The 12,361-nt window shown below is 33.1% G+C and overlaps 1 protein-coding gene across 1 annotated transcript; it reads left to right on the top strand.

Annotated features, from left to right (window-relative positions):
- Window positions 1-6,640: 6,640 nt before the first annotated feature.
- Window positions 6,641-8,516, top strand: LOC123532145 (uncharacterized). The gene is made up of 2 exons (XM_045313506.2): window positions 6,641-6,957; window positions 7,191-8,516. Exon 2 carries the CDS (start codon window positions 7,219-7,221, stop codon window positions 8,308-8,310), a length of 1,092 nt encoding a protein of 363 aa, XP_045169441.2. The 5' UTR covers window positions 6,641-6,957; window positions 7,191-7,218; the 3' UTR covers window positions 8,311-8,516.
- Window positions 8,517-12,361: the final 3,845 nt, after the last annotated feature.

Genomic DNA, 12,361 nt, shown 5'->3' with positions numbered 1-12,361 from the left:
TTCACTTCTCTTTTGCATTTATCTAAATTTACAACTTTGTAAGCTTAATTGTTTTTGAGGGTCTGGGTGTTTATCTGGATAGTTTTTTCTCTCTGTAAAATATCGATTTTTGAAAATGGGAATCGATAATCGATCGACAAAAAAATATCGTTGATACATCGATATCGTTTCTATCGATGACAGCCCTAATGTTAATGAATTTAGTATGAAGGATGTATAATTTATATGTTCATGGAGGCATAGGTTTACATATTTTACATATGTTCAGTGTAAATACTGACTGAACTTCAAATGCGATATTCTCTTGCGATATTCTCTTGAATCATGTAGCCACGAGTGAACATGTAAAACCTTGTGTTCAGGAGTAAACGGTCTTCAGATAATCTATCTATCTATCTATCTATCTATGGTTACTGCCTCACACCTCTAGCGAGTACTATTTAAGAAATAATAAGTTCCCAAGTGTGGTTTATCGTAGAATAACCCGTGTTTTGAGTTCTTATGCGTAAGAATATATCACGAAAGGCCGTAGGCCTGAGTGATATATTGTTTCGCATAAGAACGAAAAACTAGGGTTATTCTACGATATATCACACTTGGGATCTTGTTATTTCGATTCTAACACGACATACTAGCATCAACAGTGTTTGGAAAAATGGTAACCACTTTCTGGATCGGATGACGTCATTGCACGCGAGTGGTTTATTGCAGAATAACCCGAGATAGATTTTACTCTACATGTATGTAGGTTATTCGCTGGTCGTGTTAGAATTACGTGTAACGTGTAAATAAGAAATAACTTATTGACATCTCCTCCTGAACACTTCGTAAATATTGTCACAGAATATTTCCTTGGATGATTGTCAACAAAGAGTGTTCATATTTTATCATTACTGCTAGAGTTAAAAGTAAAACCAACAATTTTAAACCCTATCTTTTTTAGAACCAGTCTTATGATTTTAAAACAATTCAACAGAAATGTTCTTTGGGTGACCCGTTAGTAAAACTGTTTACAGCCACCCTCATTAAGGAACTATAAGTCACAGTCACAGCAAATTGATGCATGTAAGATCATTATACTGTTCAGTCTTGCTTAGATGTTTGCTTGCACTCATCACATAACGTACCATACCTTAAAGTAAAGCTTTCATTATGTTAAGTACATTGTTCCTTTATATTTTCTGTCCACCTATCATTGTTTAGAATAGTTTAAGCTATAGCTATTTGAAAGACTGAGTGCGTGCGTGCGTGTGTGTGATATTTTCATTTTGATTGAAAACAATGAGCTGCTGGACAAATAAAAACAGTGTAAATTATGTCCGCAGCTCGTCAATTCGTAACGTAGATAACTTGTTAGATCTATATGCATTTGTTTTTAGTATCTTAACCTATACCCTGCTGAATTTCTGAAACGGACGTGTCCATCATTCAGTTACACTTATTATTCAAAGGGGTGTTCACTAAAAATGTACTGACTGAACTGTGAACAGTGCAGACCATGATCAGCCTGTATGCGGACCATGATCTGCACTGGTCTTAAAGGCAAAATTACTTGCCGTCAGCAGGCTTAAGGTTAAAAAATATCAATGCAGAAGTCCAATTCAAGAATATTTGCGTATTCTAACGTACACCTGTCTCGCGTTTAATTAAACAACGTTGACGACTGAAATGTCTGCGTCATCATTGAAACTTTAAATACAGAAATTTCCAAATGAAAATTATCTTATGTCTATTACAAGTTTTGGGATTTTGGTGTTTTGTACGCAATAAAGCAGAGACCGTGTGGGTAAAACTAGGAGGAGGCAGCAACGTTATTAAAGCGACTATTAACTTCAACGAATAGTTCTACAAGTTCATTAAAAATGTGGTTCAATCAATGATATATGAAAATATAGACCAAGTTAACTTTTAACTTTAATCCTATAACTTTTTACAAATGAACAAGATATTATTAACACTTAACTAGCTGATGAAAAGCTTGACGTCAGGACATAGCGTATTATTTACTCAGATGTCCAGGTTCAACATTTCTTTCAAGTTGAATACTGTTTTCAATACCCGTATGCACATTTTATTTTATCTGCATTTTAAATATGTTAGACAACTTCTGTTTTGTACTAGTAAAACTATTTTTGCAATTTCATGTTGTTATGTAAGTGTCTACTGATTAATTCCAGTTTAATTTTTGAAGGAAAAATTGAAATCAGTTAATAAGTGTTTGCATCTAAATAGCATACCTAGACAATTATCCAATATATATGTTTTTTCTAAATAATAAAAAAGTATGTAAACGTGAAATAATGTGAATAAAGAGACACGTATATTGTAAAGTTTCCATATATAGTAAACGCTCGATAATTTGATTTTGTTGACAAACAATAACCGCCAAAACATGAAAACATGAAAAGGGTCAAGGTGAAAGTGTTACTTTCATGTTTTGAACAATATTTATCAAGCAACTGTAATTTGTTTTATCATAATTATACAACAACTGTTACTGGAATATACATGTATCATGATGGAATATAAAGTATCATGATTAAGATAGTTCTGCACGTTTGAGTCGAATTTCCTTTCTACAATGTAGAATTTGATTAATCCCCAATTTTTCAAAACTTCATAACATATTTGGAAAATTCATCAAATACAAAAAATAAGGTCGTGTACTTGATTTTTTGCGCTGGACTGATTTGAAAAATTTGGACCTAATGCCAATTTTCATAATGGGAGTTTATGGGAAAATCACAACTTTCATATCATTTTCGGGAATAAATATTTTTCTACAATGTAGATTTTATTGAAGCTTCTCACAGTTGTAAATAAAATATATGTTCTATAATATGGTAAAATAATGCATAGGTCCGTGCACTTGTTTTCGAGATATTTAACTCTGATTAATGTGAACCGCGCGGTTCAAACTAATTGTAAGATATTATTTTGACTCATTTAAATTTAGAAAGATAGTATTAGTGCCATTGTAAAAATTACTTACAGTTAGCCATAAATTCATAAAATGATTTTCACTTCCGTACACCGAATCCAGGCTTTATTCTGACGTTACGCCATCACTTACGATTTATCAAACATGAGGAACTACCTTAATCTAAAATTAGCGACATTATGTTTTCAATAGGATAACTTCCTTGATCAATATGCTTTACATTTCATGACAAAAGTTAGTTGAATAATGTTGTTAGTATTGGTGTTAATACTTAAATTCCTCGAATTTCTGTTGACGCACATGAGCCTAAGGTGTTCAAGTGTTGGCTATTGTGACATCTCACTGTCCGTCATCGTCCATCAACCATTTCAGTGTTAACATATTGGATACCTCATGTTTTAGCAATTGTCATGCCTCTTACACAGACTGTCTCATTTTTGTATGGTAACGGGCAATTCTGCTTCTATTGCACAGAACATAAAACTTCATTTTGTCAAAAGTGACATAGTTCAGCCTGTTAACATGTTAAAGGCAACGCTCCATAAGCAGTCGAAAAGCAATAAGATTTTGGACAAATTCGGTGCTGGGCAAAAGTTCTTAAATGATTGTAACTCCAGAATTAATGCCGTATTTACATTTTTATACATCATCAGTCAAACGTCTTGAGCAATCTTTATGAAACTTAGAAAGAATGTTTAAAGACACAATAAATTGATCGATTTTGCTAACTGAGGATAGTTCTAATACTAGAGTTAATGCCCTTGAATTTGTCAGTGCTGGTAACTTTCAAATTGTCAACACATAAGAGGTCACGTTTAACAGTCGGTCTTCATGAAACTTACATTGAATGTATATAGCCCAAAAATATGGATCTAGTTTGATGAATGTTGCGATGTTAAAATTAAGGTAACGGTTGTGGCTCTTTTCAGAAAATGGTTTATATTACTATTTTAACAATCTAGCAACTTTATTTATTCAACCAGCTCTCATCATATTTATTCAGAATGGAATAAATACAATCTTGTTCATGTCGATTATGTACCGAAATCGAATAAGTAGATCTAGAGTCAGGTAGTCTAAATTTATCAAATTAATGCAATGATCCACTATTTTACACTATAGTGCCTTCGTATCACTGTAAGTTTATGAGTATTCAAACATAATGGTTATAACAAGAGATTTTCAGTCTAAAAAATAAGTATTGTTTTTCAAGACTAAGTGTTAAGTGCTCTTAATTTATTTCATATAGTTGTGTATTTCACTGTTTAAACATCTACGGACATAATTTCTTCACTAGACCTCACCTCATTTACAAAATGTAGACAATATTTATTTCTTTAAACATTTGATCAGGTCGCATTCATGGCCAGATATGACCGACTGATTTATTACGGGTTATGTGCCCTTGATATGTTAGACTGGCACACAATACACTGGCCACTAATCAATGTGCCGTCAGCCTCTTAAGAATTATTGTTCCCCTATGATCTAGGACATGTTTGAATATCATTGGATGACCGTGCCATGTATGTGAAATGTTTGGTCACTAGGTTGACACTAAATTCTCTTGTACACTATATTAAGCTTTATTTACCATATGAAGTTATAACGAACTTCATGAATCTTAAACAGATTTAATTCTAATCAAAATATTTGTCATTGATTCAGGTGAGCGGACAAAGGATCAAATTGGTCCGCTTATTTTTGTCACATTCTTTATTAAACCACTTTGTTTAACGTTTTATACTATATATTCGAAAAAATAAATTTATATAACTAAGGCGAATTTGTTTTTCTGTTTTAACAAATACAGTGACCTCTAAGTACGATTTATTTGACTATCTTGTCGAATATTTTAATCATGTCAGTTTGTCTCTAGTTCTTTAGTATGAAACAAGAACAGTACCCCAGTTGGGTTAATTGAAAGTGTATCATTGAATGTTGAGGTTGCCTGTACACCGCTGTATGAATTTACATGTATCTGCTAATGTCTCTGGTAACATATACACTGTTGCATGCATTTCCACTGTCCATAAACATGATCAGTCACCCTAAGCCTGTACAATTTTCATTTCTGTCGGCTTTTAACTTGTTTTACTTCACACGTCATTTCAAACGTATAAACTTATACTCCAAACTCTGCATACATTCAGATATATTGACATATCGTCTGGCAAATTCTGCTGTAATAACAGCACGGCACATAGTCCTTCTACAACTGAATGTGTGTGAGCCTTAAAACTCGATGATTATATTTAAATGAAGAGTAGTAATATTCTGGGAATGCTAAATTAGTAGTCACGACGAATGCGAAAGAAACAAATGGATTCTACCTTTCATAGTCGTCGCTACAGTAGTTTTAGCCATTAATTAGCATTCATAGTAGAGATGCAACAAGCGGTGTTTTTATAGTAGAGATGGAACAATCAAGCTTTAAAACAATCGTTCAACAAATTAAAGTAGCAATTTTAAAACAGGTATGTATCCAACTTAATTAAAACTAATCTAAGTATTTTCAAAACTTAAAAACTGCCATCAGCACTCTTGATATTCATTAGAATGATGTATCATCTCAATGGTATTGGAACATAACATAACATTAAGAATCCTCCTATTAAATTTGTTGAATCAAAGACTGTTAGCGAAGCAACACAAATACAGACCAAGCTATGATTTAAGATGCACCGCCAGCTACCCCGAAGAAAGAAAAGCATAGCAAGGCTATCAAAAACTGATCGCATTGCTTTGTCAAAGGCTAGGCAGCGGCTACCGATTTCTGCCAACACTTCCTTGTCATATGCTTTATAATGGCCAGATTTCCCTTTAAAATACTAGACAATGGCTACAAAAGTCTTTCCACATTTTTTTTACAAATGGTAGACATCGGCTATCTAAACCTACCGCTGTTTGCCATATCAGATGCTAGGAAACGTAGACGTTCAAAATAGAAGGCATAAAGAATTGTTAACATGACTTCCTCTGTATTACACACGTGTGGAAGGGTAGACTATAAAAGTGTATATATACTGCCTTTCTGTATGGGCTTGGTTTTGTCAATACTGGTTCCAAAGTTGTAGCGTATGAAAGACCCTGAAGGCACTTTGGAACAATTGTTATGACCAAAATTTTCCCACATTTATTTGTCAAATGCAAAGCAACGGAAACACAAGCCTGTCCATATTTCAGTTTTAATTGCTATGCAACCGCTTCCAAATTCTGTTAATATTTTTTGCAAATACTAGAAAACGACTACCAAAATCTGTTCCTATTTCCCTTTTAAATGCTAGGCAATAGTTTCCAATTTAAATTTGAAATTATATCCACATTTTCTTTTCAAAGTCTAGGCAACGGCTAGAAAAATTCTGTGTACACTTCCCTTTTGAATGCTACAAAAATCGAGTCATATTTCCTCTTTTAAATGCCATGTAATTTCTATGAATTGTAGCCAGCATTTCCTTTTGAAAAAAAATTACGTAATTAAAAAAATATCAAATAGTTTATTAATATTAATTTTGGGGATTTTTTTTTGGTATAAAAATAATTATAGATATAACATTTGCTCAGTTAACTAGTATAGGCAAATACGATGTCCGAAATTTTATATAGAGCTGACTTCATACAAAATATCAGCCCGCATGTATACTTGAGATTTTATACATTCAGTTTGATATTTATACATAATATAATTATATTTATAGATATATATCAGTAAGTTTACATCTACAGTCATATACATGTGCATGTATCTGCATTTCTAACAGGTATAAACTTTCGGTTTCTATTTGTTTTGCTGATAATTTCGATTATCCTTTTTTCATTATCTGTTAAACAATTTCAAATAACAAAACAAGGGAGTTTTATGTAAATATTATAGACAGTTTAAACGCAAAGAGTTTTCATTAAATATTATTTAAGAATTTTGTTTAAAAAATGTGACCACTATCAATATATACTGGCATTATGCAAGAATTGATTTATTGAACAAGGAACAGTGCTAAATTTCTACAGGACCATTTGTAAGTATATTTCGAATAATAGTTAATAGTATAAACTTAAAACAATGTGAAAATTGAGTTACGTCATTTTTATATAAAGCTCGTCCGGTTTTTATAGAAAATAGAGCGCATACATCGAGAGTTCGATCTGTGAGCCAGACGAAGGTACCATTGTGTTTAAATCTTATACCAAACTCCATATATATTACAAACATTTTAATACATTTAGTATTATAACACTGTCTCCTTTTCAGATTTACCGCGAATTTAGATCAAAGGGAGATGACTACACGCCGGCTGAAGCTTAGATATATACTATACTGTGCAATATGTATTTTTGTACTAAAAGTTTTGATACAGGAAGTTTTGAAACCAAAATATGCAATAGATAAATGTATATCTGGAGAGTATGCCAATAGTTTTATAGAAATAGTTTCTGAAGAAAAGGGAGAGCGACATATATTACATTGCCTGCCGCAAAGTCCCAAAATAAAATCGCCTTCTCTATATGTAATTAGACTAAATGATACTTTAACGGAGCGTTTTCTTCAAATTCCGAAAGCCAAAAATTTCACAGAGAAAGTAGTTATTTTATCTCCTGTCAGAGACGCTGTAGACTTCTTGGATCAATTTGGATATCTTCTTTCAACTATTTCTTATCCCCATAATCTAATTAGTGTTCATTTTGGTGAAGATGGTAGCACTGACGATACAGTTTTTGTAGCAAAGCGAGTATGTGATCGCCTGATAAATGAATTTGGATTTAGAAAATGCACAATTTACACGATGAAAATCAAAGGTAATAAAACTACACGAAAATCTCGACATGACGCCAAACATCAAATCTCCAGGAGAAGCCATATGGGGAAAGCGCGAAACCTTTTATCTAATTATGGTTTAGAGGAAGAGGCTTGGGTTCTGTGGATTGACAGTGACGTCATCTCGTTCAGACCAGATATTATACAACAGTTTTTGTATTCAGACAAAGATGTTATGGCGGCGTCATGCCTGTTTGAACGGAAACTGTTCCTGTCTCGTTTTATCGACGTCCGAAATTATGATCTTAACACGTTTCGAGAGACAGTAGTAGGAGACACGCAATACAGAATATGGTTAAAGGATCTGAAATCGGAGGGTCGAGAGGCTCGAATAGATTATGTCGGAGCATGCGCATTAATGGTACGGGCAGATGCAGTCAGAAAGGGTCTCAAGTTCACAGAAGGACCTTACCACCCGCAGTATTTGAAATCTGGTAATCCGGAAGCAAAGATTGAAGTTCAATTAAATATAGAAACTGAAGGTCTAGCAAAAATGGCAAGAGAGATGGATTTAGATGTTTTTGGACTACCCTTTTTAGAAGTATATCATATTTGAAGTGTTGGTCTTTTCACTTATCTAGAAAAAGCTTTCATGTGTAAAATATTCAAATATATTTGAACAGTTTCATTCAATTTCTTATCGTTGTGCATCAAGTAAAGTGCTTCGAATTCGGCTAATTCAAAGTGAAATGTTTAGATTTTACCACTTTTGGTAACTAAATTGCAAATGCGGTATTTATTTGTAAGTGGTAAATAAATTTGGAAAACTGGAGTAAAATTGTTCCCATTTTCTGAGAGTTCAAGTTAAATTGTACAATTCCATATAGATTTTACAACACTTGGAACAAAAATAATATCTAGTTAAGTGAAACTATCTGAATAAGCCACACCATACATTATTTTAAATGCTTTATTTCATTGTCATAACAAAGTTTCCACTGCATGCAAATATTTACATTTTCAACCCTTGAAAGTAGATACATTTTCATTGATCATGGGCTTAATTTGCCGAGAATGAATAGGCAGTGACACCGTTCAGATGTAAACTATTACCGATACTGTAGTTAGAAAATATGTAATCTTAAAATAAATTCAAAACTGGTACGTGAAAAGTCTACAGAAATTTTCGGGTGAATTTTTTCTGTCGATTCGAACAATGGCGGCCGCTAGTGAGATGCCACGTGACCACACATGACAGCTTATATCCGAATTCACGGTCGATTCCGGACCATTCATTATTTGAAAGACCTTGATTGACAGTTAACGACAGAAGCACAGAATAGAACTGAAAAGTGTGACGTAAGTTCTATGAATTTATATACAATACTTACAAAAAATGTTAAAATGATTTTAGCATAAAAGAGCAATCACTGTTATTGGCATACATAACATATCACGGGACATAATCAAATCATTCCATTTCATTTGTAACATGTTGAAAATTAACTTACGGAAAAACAAGTGGGCAGCGTATTGAGGGCTGGGCATTTCACTTGCCTATCCACCGTGGTAAACGCCTCTAGTGTACTGTCGTAAACGCACTTCCTGGTGTAACAGGCTTCACTGGAGGGAATAACCTGTCCATTCTGAAAAACGTATAAAAGTTTAAGTGATCAATGTTAGAATTAAACGTATATTTCATAGTGTTCAATAAAGGATTTTTGTGTTAAAGGGATTTGACCTCACCTTGGCCTTAAATGATCTTTCTTTAAAATTGAAGTTTGATCGTATTATAAATATCAGAAGATGGATTTTCGTTTCCGAACATTTTTGAAAACTGCTTAATCAAGAAAGAAAGAGTAGGGAATCGAACCTGGGCTGCATCGGCAATAAACACTTTCCTTCCATGCTTAACGACCATTTATACGAGAAATATTTATTATTATTGGTACCCCGTGAAAAACGCTTTTCAATTATCAATGGAAACAAATATTAAAGACAACTATTTCTCATGTGTTTCAATAACATATAATCTGTCAGTAGCTAAGTTTGAAAGCCTTTAAGAAATATAGCAATAATTTCCTGATATCTTAAAATTTACGTTTTTCTTTGTTTTCGTACGATGTGGAGGTCTGTCCCTTTAAAATTTGGCGATTGGTATCACAGAAATAAGTAACGTAGCATTAATTATCACCATTAATTTATTGTGGGAACTTTGCATCACACATGTCTCGACAAAAGTTGGATACTTGTATCATATTGTTGCAAGAAAGAGAAAAACTCCATTTTATATTAATCTATTGATTCATTGTATGTGCGTACATACCGTGTATACAGTTCCATTAATCACACATCCAGTTTGCTCACATTTCCCGCAGCACTCCTCGGCTTGGCGAACACTTTTGTAGCCCTGAAAATTAACATAAACATATTATAATCTTCACTTCAATATGGAATGAAACGAACAAAGTATATTTCTCTTTAAATTTCTTAAATTTCTTAATACCCGACAATTCAGTAAGGGCAAATAATCCCTTATTATCAGAAATGTTAATTGTCTTACTGATAGAGTAAGAAGAAGTGAAATATTTTATTTATAGAAGTGGACAAACATTTAGGATGCATTACATGTCAGATGCACTTGTTTACAATTTGTTACTGAAAGAAATATTGTCAAGCTGGTTATATGCAGGAGATGTTTGTGTATTATATACCAATTGACAAACAGGACATATCTTTTCCTGGCACGATATTTCTGCCCTTCCAAGTCGTTCCACGCATGCGCATTGTTTGCATTGTCCATCTGACCAGGAGTCGCCAATCTGTTGAGTACATATTTAGTAAACATTCTGTAAGTATTGCTTAGAAAGGGCACCCATATATAAGCGTGGATATGTAACAAAAGTCTCTATAAGGTAAACAATTTCTTTGATAGACAAACTTTATAAATTCTTTGTCTGTCTACTAAATTATTACCACGAATATTGCATCAACCAGAAAACAAGAATCATCGATTGTTTTAATAACGCGAAACAGTAATATTTCTTACAGCAAATGAATAAGCAGAATGCATCTGAATTTGTGGAATAAACTGTAAAGGTATTCAAACTTAACGGTATGTCCGTTAAGAATTTATACGGCCAAGTTTTCATACACAAAAAATGAGCTAAGCAGAAGTTACTCTATTGGAATCTGTCATATTTCAAACATTTTTAAATCGATGACTTTCTCGCAAAATTTTAACGCATACATAGTGGATTATTTTTACTTAATGCATATCATGTGAAAAAGCACCCAGGAAGCCTACATAATACAAACCTGATAATGTACGTCTGTGTTGCATTTGAAGAATTTTGACCTGAATAATTCTGCGTAGCCACGTATGTACAGGTACTTGTCAGTGATGATTTTGAAACTGAAATACAGAAAAATGCACAATCTGTTGCACGATTGCTGGACATTATCCCATAAAATCGACGGCTGCCAAAGTTTGAACTTAGATTAACGTCACAAAAGCTAGCATATTTGAAATCTGGAATTATCTAAAATAGTGAAAGTCTAGACCAATAGTTCATATAGAAAGTTGTGTTTATGAAATATAATTCTAATGTAAAATGAAACTATGATGGAAGATATGTGTCATTCCGTCTATTTGTAACGTGCCCTTGCTGTTTAGTAGGTGTTCGTTCAACGACCCTGTTCAGCGATTCCCGCCATTAAGACTGATGTGTTTTTATTTATTTATTTATTTATTTAATTATTTATTTAATTTAATTTAATTTAGTTTTCTTGGCTGGGCCGTAGGTCGAAAACATAAAGTGGCACTTATCAGCCACCATACGAAACAAAAACTGCTGCTGATGTTTACCACATGCAAACTGTGTGCAGTTACAGCCAACTTGAATTTCAACTGTTTCTGATTCCTGGAAATACACAAGGAAATATGCATTACTTTAGATAAACATGAGAGTTACAAAATCATTCTATTTTGACAATCTAACCAATTATGTGTGCGATAAATATGTTGATCAATGTAGCAGTTAAAAGTTATTATTGATTAATTATATAACCGTCGGAACAAAACATGGAGTTTAACATTGTGTGAATATATCATTCTGACATCGACAAACTCCTCTCAGTAAGAAGACTAGTATAAATTATCACTCAATGATAAATTTGAAATGCTATAAAGTATACAGAGACATGTTTGCTTGTCTTTTATGTATACAATTTACTTATGTACGTATCATAGCCATCATTCAGTAAAAAAAACAAAAACAAAAAAAAAAACAAGATAATATCAAACAGGGAATGCCACGTTCCAAAAACGCAGCCTCCCAAAAACGAAACCCACATCACTGCCAACACACACACATATACATAGCAAGTATCCTGTTTTCTCATATTCTCAGGGGCCTATGGGGTTGTTTTACTCCCAGTAACAGATTAACCATTTCATAAACAGTGTTTGGGTGTTATTTTGTAGAAAATTCACTTGTCTTTCAGATGGAGCCATGAAATGTTACAGAAATTATCCCATTTAATTATTTTGTTACAGTATTTGAAACCACCACCAACTAGAGAAATGGACCAAGAGTTTCTCGTAGTCCCGTGGATTTAGATTTGACTCTTCATCACAAATAACTTGTAGAATCTAAAACATTAGA

The sequence above is a fragment of the Mercenaria mercenaria genome, chromosome 11 (genome assembly GCF_021730395.1).
Source record: "Mercenaria mercenaria strain notata chromosome 11, MADL_Memer_1, whole genome shotgun sequence".
Classification (NCBI taxonomy): Eukaryota; Metazoa; Mollusca; class Bivalvia; order Venerida; family Veneridae; genus Mercenaria; species Mercenaria mercenaria.
This window is presented reverse-complemented; position numbering and strand designations above follow the sequence as displayed.